The sequence below is a fragment of the Parasteatoda tepidariorum genome, chromosome 1 (genome assembly GCF_043381705.1).
Source record: "Parasteatoda tepidariorum isolate YZ-2023 chromosome 1, CAS_Ptep_4.0, whole genome shotgun sequence".
NCBI classification, from domain to species: Eukaryota; Metazoa; Arthropoda; class Arachnida; order Araneae; family Theridiidae; genus Parasteatoda; species Parasteatoda tepidariorum.
The window spans coordinates 71,050,527-71,068,783 of NC_092204.1; the positions used below are offsets into that span (position 1 = coordinate 71,050,527).

The 18,257-nt window shown below is 26.3% G+C and overlaps 1 protein-coding gene across 5 annotated transcripts in view; it reads left to right on the plus strand.

Moving 5' to 3' along the window:
• LOC107450902 (mitogen-activated protein kinase kinase kinase 7) overlaps positions 1–18,249 on the plus strand; it is a 20,076-nt gene extending 1,827 nt beyond the window's left edge. Inside the window, exons 1-17 of one of the 5 annotated variants that reach the window (XM_016066840.3) lie at positions 78–490; positions 1,845–1,954; positions 3,484–3,594; positions 3,684–3,752; positions 3,841–3,886; positions 4,936–5,068; positions 6,103–6,227; positions 6,312–6,443; positions 9,725–9,782; positions 10,257–10,375; positions 12,041–12,138; positions 13,219–13,366; positions 14,410–14,535; positions 15,849–15,919; positions 16,004–16,116; positions 17,375–17,456; positions 17,538–18,249. In XM_016066840.3, the coding sequence (XP_015922326.1) occupies positions 1,895–1,954; positions 3,484–3,594; positions 3,684–3,752; positions 3,841–3,886; positions 4,936–5,068; positions 6,103–6,227; positions 6,312–6,443; positions 9,725–9,782; positions 10,257–10,375; positions 12,041–12,138; positions 13,219–13,366; positions 14,410–14,535; positions 15,849–15,919; positions 16,004–16,116; positions 17,375–17,456; positions 17,538–17,657 (1,611 nt within the window). In that variant the 5' untranslated portion in view covers positions 78–490; positions 1,845–1,894 and the 3' untranslated portion in view covers positions 17,658–18,249. Of the gene's footprint in view, positions 1–77; positions 763–1,844; positions 1,955–3,483; positions 3,595–3,683; positions 3,753–3,840; positions 3,887–4,935; positions 5,069–6,102; positions 6,228–6,311; positions 6,444–9,724; positions 9,783–10,256; positions 10,376–12,040; positions 12,139–13,218; positions 13,367–14,409; positions 14,536–15,848; positions 15,920–16,003; positions 16,117–17,374; positions 17,457–17,537 lie in introns of those variants that run through there. The other 4 variants (XM_016066842.3, XM_016066841.3, XM_043039212.2 and 1 more) reach the window with 4 other exon arrangements.
• Positions 18,250–18,257: the final 8 nt, after the last annotated feature.

Here is an 18,257-nt window from a genome sequence, read left to right on the forward strand (position 1 = left end):
TATTGGCGATCGAAATGGGCTGCAGGTGGCGTAGAGCAGAACTCTTTTCCTATGGCAACACTTCACATGCTTTCCCCATTAGCGTGTGGAAAGTCATAGAGGAAGGAACTACGTTAGTTTCTCTCTTGATTTTCACATAGATTAAAATTTTTTAACTTAAAAAACTATATGGAACTGAAAACTGCATTAAACATAGTTCTAAAGAAAAGTATCATAGAAATTTAAAAAAATATTTTTATTAAATAAAAGGGAAAAATATTAAGAAAACGGAAATTATCGTAGTACATTCCTATACAACTGAAAAGAGGAGGAGAGGGAAGGGAGAAGGGCTGAAAGCATGAAACCGGTCTCTCCCCAGATGGCGTATTCGAGTGTTGCGATCGCGAATAGGAATCAAATTTCTCCCTCATCTTTATTTAAAGCAAGAGATAAAAAGCTATCAGCCATAAATTTTTATTAACTCTTAAGGTTGGAATAGAAATGGAACGAGGTTCGTGTCCCTTTTAGGATCTCTGAAGAAATTTTGTTTTTAACACATAACAGTAAACTTAGACTTGGGAAATTTTTTTCTTTTTTGCTCATTTTAATTGTATTTGTTGTCTATCTCAAGTAAAAATCAGTATCTAAAAAACGTTTGAACTAACTTATTTTATTAATTAGCTGTGTTTTTGTTACTATTTCGTGATAATGACAAGTTTTACCTTAGATCAATCACAAGACTAGTTTTCCAGGTATATCAGTTTAAAAAATCGCCTAATTTAGGTAAAAAAAGAAGTGTTAGTATGAATAAGAATTTTATTAAAAAGATAAATAATAATTTTAACGCATTATAGAAATTTGCAACTTCAGTTTCGATTGTTGACATTTCTTAACTTCAGAACAAAAACAAAAAAAAAGGCAATAAGGACAAGAATAAACTTCTACTCAAATAAAAATTTTACTAGGTTATTTTGATGAAAAGTTTTATTGTTTGCATGCATAAGATAAAATTTTTTTTTAATTATATGTATAATTTAAAAAATGCCACCAAGGCCAATTTGTTCCAATTTCTAAAGCATCAACAATTTAGATAAAATTGACCAATTATGTTTTAAAATGTAAGCAAACAATATCTATTATATTTTTAATTCCTATAGAGCAAATGGTGTGGTTAAGGAAAATATATTTTGAAATTAAAAAAACAAAGGTGTTTTTCTATTTTATTGTCATTACTTGGTAGACCAAAATGCATTATAAAATAACAAACAAGAGTTTGGTTTTAAATCACTGTGTTTGCATACCAAATATGATCTTAACGTAATGTAAAAAATTTTAAGTTATACTAAGTTGTTTTTACACTAAAGAGTTAAAATTCTTAATATTTCTTTAAAATTATAGTTATATTCTATTTTCTTTAAAGTATTAATTAAATTTTCAGTTAAATATTATTTAAAATATTTTCTTTCATTTACTTATTGATTTTTTCCCTTTCCTTTTAAAATATTTAAGTGATGGGACAATAATTGCATTTCGCCATAATATGAAACGATATAACGTAATAAATTCTTTCTAGGCATTCTCTTTTCAACATAAATTAGTTTGTATATGTAAAAAAATTAATATTTGACCTTAATTACTACATTGAATGTGTTAATTAAGTTGTGAATAATTATATTTATACCTATAAATGTAATTTTGTGGCAGTATTTAACTCATAACTCAGCAGTTTTATCCATGATTAAAACTGTTTTTTTGCTGGGGAAGAAACTTGTCAGCTCTTTTGCCAACCTTGTATGAATGTTTGCCCAAGTCTTTTCATGTATATTTGTCTTTAATTTGTTGTATAGATATAACTTTTCTTTCAGATTTTAAAATCCTCATGTGGCTTCATTGAGTTGTAAACTTTCAAGAAAAGATGGCTGCTACAAATCCTTTTGTGGAGGAGATTGACTTTCGTGAAATAAAGCTGCAAGGGGTAAATTTTTTTAAAATCATTTGTGTTTGATTTATACTACATATTAGAAGTTGAAAAAAAAATTAGTGAGATGATCTTTTTTTTATTTTATACTTAAATTCTTTTATGTGTACTTTATTTTATACTTTGTTTACTTATTCTGATATTAAATGTTCATCAAGTTATCACTATACAGTAATCTTACAAATTATTATCGTAAGTAATCATATTTAGCTCGACCATGTTTTTCTGTATAGAAATAAAAGGTTTAAAAAGTCAGTAAATATCACATTTATTAAAATAATTTTAATGCTTGCTTTTATGTTAATAATGTGCAGGTTATAATAGTTTATTTGCCTGGTAGCACAATTTACTGAGTCAATCTATAGCTCAGTATTCATAGACTCGCTTGGCCATACCTTGTTAGGTGATGATGATGTTCATAAATTCAAATTTGGTTTTGACCCTAGCACAGCCAGTCAGAGATGATTGTAAAAATTGCTCTTAATTTAATGTATAACATAGCAAGATTTTTATATGTTAGTTAAATAAACATTAAAAACAAAAAATTTATGTTAACTTCTTAAAACTCAGAATTTTTAAAAATGTTCATACATTTAAAAATGTAAATAAATGCCTCTGCAACTTTTGATCAAATAAATAAATAGTATCTCTCTATATGAAAGATTCATAAGCGCAGCCTTTTTGATCAGATTTCAAACTTACATTACGTGTATTGTTGTGTAAAAATTATAACATTAAGAAATTTTAAATTGCGATTTTGTATTGAAAAATGTACAAGGATTACAATGGAATTAAACAAATTTAACTTTTGATGTTTAGTTTAAGAATTATTAATCAACACAAGCTTTTTTTTTTTTTTTTTTTTTTTTTAAAGAAAAAAATTTTTTTTAAAATTTATTATTCAAAAGTTATTTAAATTTTAAGTGTTTATTTATTTATTTATTTTTTTTGAAAATTTTCTCACTTTTTTTTGCTCTATTATTATGCTATGCAAAAACTATAAGACTTAAGAACTTAAAATTACAATGGATTGTAGAAAAATGTATGGGAAGTACAATGGAGTAAAAAAAAACAAAAAACATTTGAATATTAGTTAGAGAACTATTAACTGAATAAATGGCATTCAAATCAATAGAAAAAAGGCTTAAAAATCAAGACTGAGTTTCACTCTCGCATTTCCTAGAAAATTCATTCTTTATGAAGCTCAATAAAGAAATTAAGCTTCTATTAAAAAATATGAGCTTTCACGACTGCACTACTCAGAACTGGGTCGATCCTTAAATAAAATTAAGTCAAAATGACATGTACTTACGGTATATATTCATATATTTATAATTTTAGTGCGTAAAATATTTTTTGATACTTGTACAAGTCAATTTTGTTCCTATTTCTAAAATAGCAGAAACATTTCATTTTCTGCACAAAGGATCCTTTGTTTGAAATTCATAATTATTAACTAAATTGAAATGAGCATAACCAATGCAGATAAAAACTGCTTAAATACTTAAATGATTTATTTTCAACAGGTCGTTGGAAAAGGCTCCTTCGGAACTGTTCGCAAAGGAAAATGGCGAAATTTAGTTGTTGCTATAAAAATGATAGAAACTGAACAAGAAAAAAAGGCTTTTATTGTTGAGGTAATACTAAGAATACAGTTTTCGATTCTATATAATGTAATGATATAAAAAGATCATGATTCCTAAAAGGAGTTTTCTGATTTTTTAAGGTGCAACAGCTGTCAAGAGTTAATCATCCAAATATTGTTAAGTTGTATGGAGCCTGTACAAAAACTCCAGTAAGTAAATTTTAAAAAAATAATAATAAGATTCATTTATCTGTCACTTTAAATTGCAGTTTTAATTTAGGATAATTTTTTTTTAAAGGTATGTTTAGTTATGGAGTATGCTGAAGGCGGTTCTTTGTACAATGGTAAGTTTATTTTTTTAACTGATTCTATCTTACTCATAGAAATTATTATTTACAATCAAATTTAATATATATTAATAATTTTTGTTTAAAAATCATTGTTTATGTTGTTCTTTATCAAGTCTTTTTTAATTAAATCTATTCAACATTGAACATATTTTATGCAAAAAACTAAAATATTAAAGTTCCTCCTAGTTATTTATACTTTTTATTTAAAGATATAGTATTAGTTTTTATTTTTAACTTTCTGAGCATTTAATTTGAGATTTTCACAATTTATAACCTAGTTGCTTTCTGAAAAAGCAAACTACTTTCTCTCTATGTACCAATTGAAAAAAAATAAGCAGGCAAATTTCTCCAAACCTTAACACTTAGAGAGTTAATCAATATTGAATAAAAAGCACAGTATTATATTTCATGCAACAAAAATTTATGTCGACTTAATCACTTATGTCAGCATGTACAAATAAAATAAATTTTAAATGTTAATGCAATATTTTTAATTAATTAATGAATGGAACAAGAATTCTTATGTCTAAATAAGTATTACCCTATTTGGTTACTTTTAATTTCGTAGAGGTCAAGTAAAATATTCAGTTAATGTATCTTATTTAATAAAAAAAGAAATAAAAACTACAACTAAAGGAAGAAAAAACTTGATAAACTATATTTAACATTTATTAGAATCATGTTAATGACCAAAATTGTATATTACATGCAAGGTTACTTACAAAGTTGATAGATCTTTAAATTGATCTTTAAAAATGATTTTTGAATTGTAAGTTAATTTTTACATTAAAAATATTCAATATGTTTTTATTTTAACTTCCAGACCGTTAAAAAAAATTTTATTTGAATAAAAAATAATTCTGCTCTGCAAACTAACTATTAATCCAATAGATATTTAATTTCTCTGAATATTTGCAACATTAATTTTGTTACTGGTGTTAGAATTAACAATAAGAAAAATAAATGTTGATATTAATATATTTTTGTTTTATAGAAATGTTATAAAATGATTTTTATATTTGAGTAAATTGATTACATTTTAGTTCTGCACTGTATGAAACAAGTGGTATACACAGCTGCTCATGCTATTAGCTGGCTTCTCCAAACTGCAAATGGTGTTGCATACCTTCATAACATGAAGCCACCTCTTATTCATCGTGACCTTAAACCACCTAAGTAAATAATTTCATTATAACTAAAGTAAACGCTAAATGCTTAGTGTACTTCCTTAAGTGAATGAAAGTTAAATGACACACAAAGCTATGCAATTCAAAAGACTGTTTCTTCATCATTCGATGTTGCTAGGTCTCAATTTCTTTTCTTCTGATAGATGAAACAATCTTCTGAAACTTGTAGGCTTGTGTCTTTATTATGGTATATTTTAAGAGGTCTGATAAATATTATGTGTGTTATTCAATAGCTTGCTTTCTTGCAAACTAACATTCTTCATTATTAGATAAAATGGTGTTGCTTGCTCACAATTTCTTTTCTTGTGATAGATGAAACAATCTACTGAAACTTGTAGATTTGTGTTTTTGTCATGATGATAGAAGTCTGATATGTGTCTTTCAATAGTTTCTTTTTTTGCGAACTAACAATTAGTAAAGTATCTTTATTAACATATAAATAAATAGATTAGATTCTTTTAACCCCTTCCTTCTCACTCCGATGAAAATGGCATGGTGAGGTTTCGTCCTCTATTTCTTTCTCCTGTGAAATTTCAGTGCTGGAGTGTTCAGTAGTAATGCACCAATAAGAATAAAACTAATTCATTTCTTTTGCCCGGAAAACATTTTACTTCTCATTTTACACACCAGATGGCAGTATCAAGATATTTTTAAGGTAATTGTAGGTAGTTAGTTTATTTTAAACTAGATGTCAGTTTATTTTTAACTAGATGTCAAAAAATAGGCACTTTTATGACCGTTTTCTTGAAAATTGACCTTTCATTAGGAGGTTAATATCTAAATTTATAATTTTAGTTTTATAGAGAAGTAATTGCATTAGCCTTTATTTAGTAACCATACATTTTTGGATTTAATATGACTTTTTAACAAGTAAAAAAACTTGTAAATGATTCTATTGTATATCATGGAATATTGAAATGCACTAGTGTAGTCATAATAAATAAATATATTGCAGATATGAAGTGATATATTTTTTTGTGTGAAAATTACTCAATGGCTTTTTACTTATTGTCTTTTTTCCAGTCTCTTGTTAATAAATGGCGGAACTGTTTTGAAAATCTGTGATTTTGGTACAGCTTGTGATATACACACAAATATGACTAATAGTAAAGGCAGTGCAGCTTGGATGGCACCTGAAGTCTTTGAGGGTAAAATAATGATTTTTTATATTTAGTTTATCATTTTTATAATATTGAAATTTTAAAGACTTATTGTTTGATGTTTATTTGTAGGCTCTACATATAGTGAGAAATGTGATGTTTTTAGCTGGGCCATTATTTTATGGGAAGTTCTGACTAGAAAAAAACCTTTCCATGATGGTGAAGGTGCTACTGCTTTTGGTATCATGTGGGCTGTACATAATGGTAATTAACTCTCCATATGCTGTTGTCTGTTTTTGTTGAATATTGATTTCTAGTTTTAATGATTTCAAAACAAAATGATCTTTTGCTATATAATTATTTTAATAGTCCCTCTGTTTTGTGTTATTTTATAATTTGTTAAAAACTACTCTGTATTTTTAATGATTTCAGAACAGTCTCTTATGCAAGCACATAGGTATAGTTTTTTCATGGGGGGTGCTTTGTGATTGAGGAATTTATTAACTAGATGTAATTTAATTAAACCAGTTACATACATACAAGTAAACTCATTTTGGTTTTGATAAAATAATCTAATACAGAAATTTTCACTGTAAGCTTCATTTAAAACTAAAAATCACAACCAGTGATCTAAATGAGATCAAAATAAAGGCAAGACATAAACGTCGTTGATCGCTTCCCTTCGATTGGGACATAAGCGAAATTCAAATAAAAAGAACATTAAAACAAAACCACCGTTATTGTCAAAAATTCACGTATAAAATATCAATAAAAATTAATCTGTTCACCGCAAATTATAATGCGTTTAAGCAGCCAAAATAATATGTAAAAAAATAAATTCTTTACGAAGTAGAATATATGGGTAATTTTCGGAAAATACGACACATAGGAAATTTTTTTTTAAATTTTTAACCTTTTGGATTGGATTACTATATTTTTTTTTTTAAAAAAGTACTAGTTTATTAAGGTTACTGTAATTAATACCTTATAGAGAGCATTGTACAATAGTTAACAGGCATTTAGCAGTTTGCAATTATTCCTTGACATTCAAGTGCCAGAAAAATTACAATTTGTAATTTTATAGCTTTTACTTCCATGTTCCATTTCATTTTTAGTTAGTCATTGTGCTATTAATCACAAGACTTTATTTAACAGCTCAGATAGAATAATATAGTTTACATTAATTATTTAGAGAACGCAGGAAAATGACAGTGTGTAAAATCATTCCAAAAAGCTAATAATAATGGTGTTAAATAAACTTTAAAAAAAATTGTCATTTTATTCTATGATATCAGATTTCAATGGCAGTTACATTAAATTGTAGCATTTATCGAAAATTACTCGTAGATATTGGTATATTCGCAGAAGTAGGTAAATGAATATATCTTCCGACAAATTTTTGTCTTTGTTTATTTCAATAATATCCTGTTGAACTACATAGAAGGTGTAAAACTCTAATAATGTAACAAAAATTATTAATAAATACAAAAGATATACAGCACAAGAAAAAAAATTAGATACAAAGCCTCAAAATATTTCGTAAATAAATTGAATGAAAAATCCGTGTTTCGTAAGGTCGCGGACTATTCGCGATCGAAATGGGCTGCAGGTGGCGTAGAGCAGAACTCTTTTCCTATGGCAACACTTCACATGCTTTCCCCATTAGCGTGTGGAAAGTCATAGAGGAAGGAAGTACGTTAGTTTCTCTCTGGATTTTCATATAGATTAAAATCTTTCAACTTGAAACACTATATGAAACTGCAAACTGCATTAAACATAGTTCTAAAGAAAAGTATCATGGAAATTTTAAAAAATATTTTGATTAAATAAAAAGGAAAAGTATTAAGAAAAGGGAAAATATCGTAGTACATTCCTATACAACTGAAAAGAGGAGGAGAGGGAAGGGAGAAGGGCTNCAAAAGGAAAAATCTAAAACTTAGAGCTTTTAGGATGAGTGTCTAAAACAAAGTTCCCAGACAGAATGACCGAAAAAATTGCCAAGGAAGTTTTTATGTCTTGAAAAGGTTAACATATATATGCAGTCCTAGAAATCCAAGAGAATTCTTTGTTTGAGGCATGCATTTTATGACCGTAAATAGGATCTGTGTATAGCCGATATTTTAAAAAGTAGATGAGATAAGATAGAACCCATTGGAAGAACATTTTCCCTTAGAGTAATATGAGCTGGGCTGGCTACTTTTCTGAGGGGAGAAGTTTTGTGGGTGGTAAATCAATGAGGAAAGGGATGCTATCTAATTTAATCACTCAAGATAAGCGTTTGTTGCTCTCTTGATGAATGGGTAGCAAAGAGGCAGCAGTGATTATTTTATTTCTGTTACAGACTAATAAAAGCCTCAAAATAAAATGTCATGGGAATTCTACATTTTTTTTCAGTAAATAAAATATTTAAAAAGTTTGTAAAATTAAGGAAAAATTATATATAGTATTAAAAAAAAGAAACATTGCTCTGTACAATGGGGGGTGTTTGAACACCCTGAATACCCCCCTTACCTATGTCCCTGCTCTTATGGATGTTCTTTTATTCCCTCACAATGAAGAATTATGTAGAAATTAATAAAAATGTAAAAATGAAGAATCAGAAATTAGTTCACTTAATAAGAAGTTTACATAAAATGTATTTATGCTAATGAGGTTCACTTGTACTTTATTTATTAAAATTACTTTTTACAGTTAAATGCCTATATCATCAATGAAAATTTGAATTACTTTGAGAGAAAATAAGTGACGCTTGGGTTGAATGATTGGGTCTTTGATGTCAAAAACTGTTTTTTTGCATGACGCACCAAAAACCTGTCATTAAGTATCAAAAACTGTTGAAATCTGACAAAAACCTGGGGAGAGTTTCTTTTTTTATTATTGGGGACATTTTAATTGATATTGAATCATGAACAATACTTGTATTATCTACAACTATAATTATGATTTACTTAGCGAAGCATAAAGTTAAATGGGTATAAATCATATGCATAAAATTAAATGGGTATAGTTAAACTATGTTTGTTACCAGTAAATTATTTTTCATGAAAGTAATGGAGAATCATAATTTAATGGTTTAACATTACTCTATTCACATTTAGTCTCTAATAATACTTATTTATTAGTCTATTTTGAAATATAATATTTTACGCATTCATTATTCCTTTGGATGAAACCTTCATTATCAGTGAAATGAGAATAAAAAACATACTCTAAAAAATAATTTATGAAAATATTTTCGATCTTGTAATATATTTCTAAAAAATCAATTGCCTTTAATCATAATTTTTTCTTAAAAAAATCAAAGTTAGTATGAATTTATAATTTTTTTAAAAAATCTAAAGGTTTAAATCTCAATTAATATAAATCAATGATTTTTTAAAAATAAAAATCAAGTGATTTAAATTGCGATTTTAATCATTATTTGAATCTTAACAACTCTGTTTCAATTTTTTTAAAAAAAAAAAAAAATTAGGCAACCTCTTTATATAATTATTTGAATGTATTTTATTTTAAATGTTTTTTTTTTATAAATATTTATATTTTAGGCAAAAGACCACCATTAATAAAAGGATGCCCAAAACCTATTGAGAGTCTTATGACAAGGTAAATAAAAATTATCTCATACTTTTTAATGTTTAATTTTTAAATTTTCTACCAGTTGCCAGTTACACTAACTTAGAGTTAACTAACTGTAACCTGAAGGTGTCCCCGTTAAATTTTATTTATTGATCTCATTTTTATGACACTGTTGTTGTCTATCAACATTGGCTTATAGTATTAAATCTTCAATACAGCTACCCAGTAGAGAGTAGTGGTTATTATTATTATTATTTTTTTTAAATTAAGAAAAAATAAATATTAAAAGGAATAATTGTAAAGCTGTTTAACGAGGATTAGTAAATTTTCTAATTCATTTTCTAATGATTTAAATGCTATTTTAATTATAAAAATATTTATTCAACTTTTTTTTATATGGATATTTAATTTATTCTCCCTCCTCTCCTAGTAGTTATATTTTCAATTTTAATTATTAATTTTTAATATTTCCTAATTTTGTGTATGAAAATTTTATTTCAGATGTTGGGACAAAGATGCAGTTACAAGGCCGTCTATGACACAAGTACAAAATGAACTAGCTAAAATATTTCAATTTATGGAAGGAGCTGATAAACCTATCACATTTTTACCACCACAAGGTAAATATCTCTTACTGTTTTATGTATATGCACTTAATTTAGCGTTAAAATTTATAATCAATTTGTAAAATGTTTCTTTGTTTTAAAAATAATTTTAGGATGTAATTGTTTTTCTCTGGTTTGATTCTTCCCTCACTTGCAGGTTAAAATATTTAGTAATATTAAATTAGGAGTGCTCAAATTGCAACAAAGATGGGAATTATGACTGAATGCGGCACCTTTCCTTCTACCTAAAAGTTAATTTTAAATTGATATTTTTTCAGACTAGAAACCTTAATAATGTACGTAAGAAATTAACTGTATTAATACTATGTTAATGTGTAATATGATTCCGATTACTAGTTTTTACCAACTTCATTTTTTTATGTTTAGCCTATATCTGCACGTTATTTTTCCAAACCTTTTAGAGTTTTTTTTCTTCTTTTAACCCTTCTTTATTTAATATATTATTTGAAATTTTGAATACACTATAATAGATTAATTTTTTTACACATAAAAATGAAAAGGGAATTTGAAATGTAAGGTTATAGTGGGAAGGAATATTTTAATTATAATGTAAAAATTAAAAGAGTAATGTGTTTCTTTCTCATTTAATTCTAGCCTCGCATACATGCTTCACCCATTCCTTTTTTCTTTTTTTTATGTTCGCTTTTAACCTTATGAGTTTTTTCTTGATTTAAACACTTTCTATTTTTAGAAGTACATTCTTTGTCATCATAAAGCAAATTCTCTAACTATTCTAACTAGAAATTTTCTAGGCAGATTAATGTTAGAAGGAAAATCTTACGCTATAAGATTAAAAGAGTTATCATATGAATTATATATCAAATTTCATAATTATGCTATGCCTTTCTATTCACTTTCATAGAATCACTCTAAAGGACAGTGGTTCAAAAAATGTGTAATTTTGTAAAGCAGTATATTGGTTTTAAATTTACTTTTAAATTTACTTTTTTTTTCTTCTATTTCTGACATGAATAGATTTAATATTGTAGGATTAACACATTTATGACTAATTATTTGTGTGTTTTTTCTTTCAATTAAGTAATGCTTTTTAAATTTTTTTTTTAACTTTAATTATATGGATATTTAATTTAGAATTGTTTGCAATTTTATCAAAATGTTTTTAAGCATAATTATTTTTTATATTAAATTATTTTTTCGGCATGCTTTTCAACTACAAAAAAATATTTTGTATTAGCAAACTATAAATTTTTAATTAAAATTTAGAATTTTAATTTTTTTTTGTTTATAATAGTGTTTATAATTTTGCTTTATTTTTCATTAATCTTCCAAATTATATTATAATATCCTCGCTAAGCAGTACTAATAATAAAGACTTAAACCTCCCTAGAAAATAAAAACTTTTTTTCATGCCTGGAAACATTCAGTAAAAATTTTTAAAAAAATCGAGACTAACGTTCAAAAGATTAAGTATTTTTAATTAAAATGATAAGAAAAGTAACTACAACTTTTTTACAAATCTTGTAAAACTTTCACTTAAAATTTTCATACTTTTACAAAATGTATAGATGGGAAGAACATTTCAAGTTATTTCATTTTTTTGCATACCTAAAATTATATTTTAAGTGTTTTCATAGTAATCAGAATTATAAATTTTTGTATATCTTAATTCACTAATCTAATTTAATCCATTCAATTTAGAAATTAGTGTTAGCGAAGAATCTACCCCTACCACAAGTTCTGCTCCAAAACCGGAGACTGGCAGTTCTGGTTATAAAACTGTTCTTCCACAAAAACTGGTATTAATGCCTTTTTTTCCCTCAAGAAATCTTTTAAAATTTCTCATCTTATTTACGTAGAAAGTTTTTTGCTTCTTTATTTTACTTTGAAGTGATTCAAAAGTCTATGAAATTGTTAAAAAGTGATTCAAAAGTCTATGAAATTGAAAAATGTTTCATTTCTTCATCTTTTTAAAAATTTCATTCACTATATCAGCTATAAAACAATGTTTAGTACTTTTTCATTGCCCTGCGCTAAAGCTGCGAAGTTAAACTTCAGTCCATGGTTTCAATCTTAACCTGCCCATTGTTTACCGTGTCACAGTAAAATTTGAATTATACAGTACAAAACCTCTTATCCGGAAATCAGAATGTCAGAAAACTGGAACGAAATTCGATAAATTTTCCAGCCATTTAAAAAAAAAAATCATTTTCCTCAAATGATTTCAGAATTCTTCTTTCTTTTTTAAAAGATGTTTACCATAACTTTAGAAGTAATCATTAGTTTCCTACACTGTCAAAAGAAGTACGAGTTTTTTAAAATTATTCTAAGTATATATATATTTTTTTAGTTGAGTTTGACAATAAAGAAACGGCCTTTTGTAACGATTCAGAAAACCGGAAAAATCAGTTATCCGTCATAGCATTGCGGAAAATTTGCATTGTGAGAAAACCTTACAAAATAAATACAAAAACTATTATACATTATGAAATCGATTATTTTAGTTTGCTTGTAGTTCATATTTTTATTGTAATTATGTTGGTCATGTTTTTAATTCTCCATGTTTTTGTCTTAATACATGAAATATTTTAACAGTTCTTTTGAGTAATCTTTTCTAAATTAGTCTGTATTATTTTTCAACAAAAGATTTTTATTCAAGCAAAAATGAGCTTTATTAATGGAAAGACACATTAAATTGAACATTTTTTATACAATTCAATCAATTGATTAAACATAAATCACTAAAATACTTGAACGTGTATAATAAATATTTACTTATAGTTGAATTCCCTAACTGTTAAATCCATAATGTATAATCAATATTATTTTCCTTATAAAATCATAATAACTGTATTATAGTTTAAGTTTTTTATCTTTAGGAGGATATACCTGGATCTCCATTGTCTAGCTTTGTTGATAGTAAATTCTTATGTGTCGAAAATGCTGGAGAGAAGTATGCAAAGGATATGAAGAAGCGGCGATCAGCCGATTTTTCTAATTCAGATATGAAATTGCCTACTAATTTAGGTTAGTTTTAATTCCCCCCCATAACTTCCTTTAAATGTTAATAAATTTTCTAGTTTATTATCTTTTATGTTTCCAAAAATTTTCCACATTTCGAAAACTCAAAACTGTCTCTATTTGTTATAAAAATTTCTGTGTTATTGACATCGCTACTGTTTTATATTTTGGCCGCAAGCGCTTCTCCTGTAACACTAAAACTATTTGAAATCTAAAGCTCTGCCCAGTTGTAGATAAATGTTAAAAGAATATTTTGATATGAAAATATTGTTGATGCAGTCATTAGTTTTTAAATTAAATTCTGTCATGATATTTTTTTTGTGCTGCATAGTTCAGTTTAGCTAAAAGTATTAGCGATAGACATACTTTTTATTTTTTTTCTGTAACCATGTACTCTTCTTAAAGCAAAAAGTGCTCAAAACTGTAATAAACGTTGCCAAACTATCTAAATCTGTGCAGAGCAATTTATGTCTAAAAAGTGTGAATTGTTTCATTATAATGGCAAATATAAAGTGATATCTTACTATTTATTCTTTTTTTGCAAAATTCATTTGGAAAATAAAATGATTCCTCACTTTAACTTGTGACAGTTGTTTCTTAACTTTTGATGATACCTGCAGGACATCTGAAATTACCTAGAGTCTTGTTGCATATCATAGATAATATAATTCGGCTTTTGGGCTTACATATCTAAAAATGAGCAACAGGTCTTACTTAATTTAAATTTTTAATTACTTTTGGTGTGGTTAAGTTTGAAACTTTTTTGTCTTTTTGACATAAATGAAAAACTGATTACAGAGTAAAATGAAAAACTGTTTACAGAGATTTTTAAAGTTTTGGGCTTACTAAATTTGTTTCCAAGTACCTTACTCTTGAAAATATAAAATTCTTCAGTTGTAATTTTTTTTCTTCTTTTTTTATTACCAGATATCTGAAAAATACCATTTTATATATATAAATATAAAAATTGTATTTTTTAAAGTTGTATGTATGATCTTCATGCTACTTATGTGATCAAATTAATATATTTTTAAAAAAATTATTTTTAGGTCATAGGAGATCTGGATCATGTGATTCACCACATCTTAAAGCACCAGAGGTCTTGAGTAGTTTTCCTAAAGATTTAGAATATTTTCAAATTCCAGTTTTAAGTGAAGAAAGTGTAAAAAACAATTGTAAGTGATATCTTTGTCCTTTGAAGTTTAATCACTTGTCATAAATGCTAATTTAAATTAAGGGTGTAACGAATATTCGGCCACTATTCGGAATTCGCCCCTTTTTGCTGAATATTCGGTTGGCCAAATATTCGATAAAGGAAAATTATTTTGGAGCAAGTTTTTTGGAGAAATTTTAATTGACTTCGTAGAGAATAATCTAAAATCGTATTTCTTTTTAAATGGTTTTTACACATATTCGTTAAGTTCCTAAAACTTGTTAATTTATGTTCTGAAAGATGCATGGAAAAGCAAAATGGGAAGATTTGAAACTAGATTACTTAATACTGAACCATAAACTTAATAACCTCTGATTTTTTTATTTGATTTTTCTCATTATATTCATGAATTTTACCATTTTTTTTAACACTTTGTGTTTTAATAATTGAGAATTTTTTTGTTTTGTTTCATTTTTGTTTGCTTTTCTGTTTTAACTAAAGCAAAGCATGTAACAGAGCGTTTCGAATTGACTTTATTCTTTTATTGTCACTTTTTCTTGTATGGTTAAATAGATACTTTGATTCTCAATGTTAAAGTTACATTTCAGAATTAAAAAAAGAAATTTCTGTTTCTCTTTAACTTTTCTTTTTAGCAGCATTTTTATTTTGACAGCACCTTTTAAAGAGTGTTTCTAATCATTTAATTTATAGTCACTTTTTTCTTAAAATACAGCAATGTGAAAAAGTTAAATTAAGATTTATAGTTTAAGAAATAAGAACGATTTTTGTTTAAGTTTCTATCTAGCTTTGTCTTCTTCAAAAAACCTAGGTTTTTATAGAGGTTTTTATTATGACTCTACAACTAAGAGGGTCTCTATTAGACTTTAATTGTCGCTTTTTTTTAAAATTGCGGTAATTGGAAAACTGTAATGTTTAGCTTTAAAAATTTTTTTCAAAAATTAAGATTAGTTTTTTTTTCTGTTTTGCTTTTGTGAATCATTATGAAATCTTTGTTTTTTATAGGCATTTTTATGATATCGCTGCATTTTTAAAAGCATTTCTGATATACATTATCTCTTATAATGTAATATGGATAATTTTTTTTCTCAAACATTTTTTTTAAGCTCTTTCTTTTCGACTTTCCAACTTTAATTTCTTTAAATAGCTATTAGTCAGTTTTTTCCCTCTTAAGTCAGGTGTTAATTGAGTGTATTTTTGTAGGATTGTTACTTACTGTAACTTTTCGTTAAACATAGTTCTTGATAATATGAATAGTTAAAAAAATGTTTTCCTTTTTATGTATATAACATTTTCTGTTCAATTATTTATTTTTAGTTTCTGAGGAGATGATGAATAATATATCATATTCAGGAAATTATTTTTTCTTGTTGGAACCAAAACTTCAAGTAAGATAATAATTTTATTAAGTCCTGCAATTTTTATTAATGTGTGAAAAATATTTAAATGTTTATGTCTTTTTATCTTAACAGCCACTTCCACCTGCTCAATGTCCAGAATCTGTAGAAATTTATGAAAAGCATCTAGATCTTGCCCGTGAATTGTTCCGACAACTCAATGAAATTACATTGCTGACTGAAAAAAAGTAAATTAATTATATGATGAGCTTATTTGAATTGTGGCTTAACCTCATCTATTAAAAAGGGCAATTAGCTTCATTTTCAAGTTAATGCAAATCATTGCCATTTTTATTTCATAACTAATACACCTCTAGTTTATCTTAAGGAAGAGCCCCACTTGCTCTTCTTGCGGGAGAGATAAAAAATACACCCAGACTTTAAAACTCTTTTCCCAAAAATGAACAAAAGTGATAATGAACCACTATTCAAATAGGGTCTCATATTTTTTCCTTTCTGTTTTAATTTATAATTGCTTTTAATAACTTAAACAATTTACTAGTTTTCTGTTTAATATTTTTATGAATTGTGTTGAATATGTTGATGAATTTTGTGTTTAATTAATTACATGAATTAAATTTTGTAATTACTTTTTTTTTAATAATTTCATGTTCAAAATTTCATTAAATGAACTTGTTCCAAAATTTTACCTATCTTATTTCATATATTCTCTATGTTGAGTGAGGAATAAAAGTATACCACCCGCCAGAAAAGGAAATCTACCTATTAATATCACCTGGACTTATTTTTCATAAAATTTAAGCATCCTTCTTTTAAATTTCCTTTTTTTCCCCAATGATATATAGTCACATAATATTTTTCACTCTAAATTTTAAAGTCTTTATGTGTGAGAGTAAAGCACTCAGTTTGCTGAATGCATATGTTGTAGATTCATTCAATTCTAGAAGTTGTTGTATGGATTCCAGTTTAAATATTAATGCCTTAAAAAATCAAATAAAATGCATAAATACTACTTATTCTATTCATTTCTATTAAATGTTAATTTGTTGCTTATATTTTAACTTAATTTCTTTTTTTATAAAAGTGTTCAGTAATGTTAAATATGCATTTTAGATAAAATTAAACTTCTTGGTGTGATTTTATATTACTTAACATTTTTTATACTGTATCTTATCCATTTTAAATGACTGTAACTAAATAGATATATAAATAAAGTTGAGAAAAAAAGAACTCAAACTGTTATGCTAAGTTTAGAATTGTTTAGGCATAAGACTTTGTGCTAATCTCAAAATCTAAACTATTGATCCTGTCTTATTTTTAATTCCCTGCATATTGTAATAAATATATTGTCTATTCATAATTAAAAGGAATAAATCAAACTGATTTTTCAATTGCTTGATGTTTCCAAAGATTCATTTTATACTTTCATGATTTTGATAAGTGATATATTTAATAGCATTTTAATGTGACTTTTTCTATTTCTAGGAATGATTATGAAGCCCAATTAAAGGAGGGTGATAATTCCAACTCTTATATTGACGAATTTATTCAACTTAAAAAAGAAAATGTAAGCATGAATGTTATTTATATATTTTACTTAAATGATTCACTCTCTATGTCACTCTTAATGTTTCTTATTGTAATGCAGGATAGCCTTTTACAACTGCGACAAAATTTGAAAACTCAGTTAGAAATCATCCGAAGCAAACAAAGGCAGAGAAGTAACAGTTCAGATAAAGCTAATGGAGAGGATTGGGTGTTAGTCTAAGACAGTTTCGTAATTGTATTGCTTATATATATATATTATGAATACATATTTTAAGTGATGCACATTCTTAACCGAGCATTTTGGCAGCCTTCTTAGTTGGTTACAGGTGTGTCCTCTTATTACTGTTTAATGGGTGCTTTGTGTTATTTTTATCTGTTAGTGTTAATTAGATTTTACAAAAATTAATGATTTTGGCATCAATAACAATAATTTAAAAAATAATAATTTATCTATGATAATTTTGAAATATCTATTTCCTTATTACATTTTTTATATCAATAGCGCGCAAAAGAATAAGCAGACCACCTCGTATAACTTATAATATAATGTTCGAATCTTAATCAGGGCTGATTGTGCTCCGGAAAAAATCCGGATTTCCGGATTTTTCGCTAACCGTGATCCGGAAGTGTCTGGAGATCGAAGGTTAAGACGTCTAAAAAAATCATTGATCACAAAGGTTTCCGGAAATCAAATTTTCAAAGGTGGAACTTAAAAACTCAGTTTATTTTATTTGTTAGCAAGGGAGAGCTAGATATTTTATCAGCTTATATTCAAGATTAATATTCATTTTTTTATCTGTAAATAGTTATTATAATCATA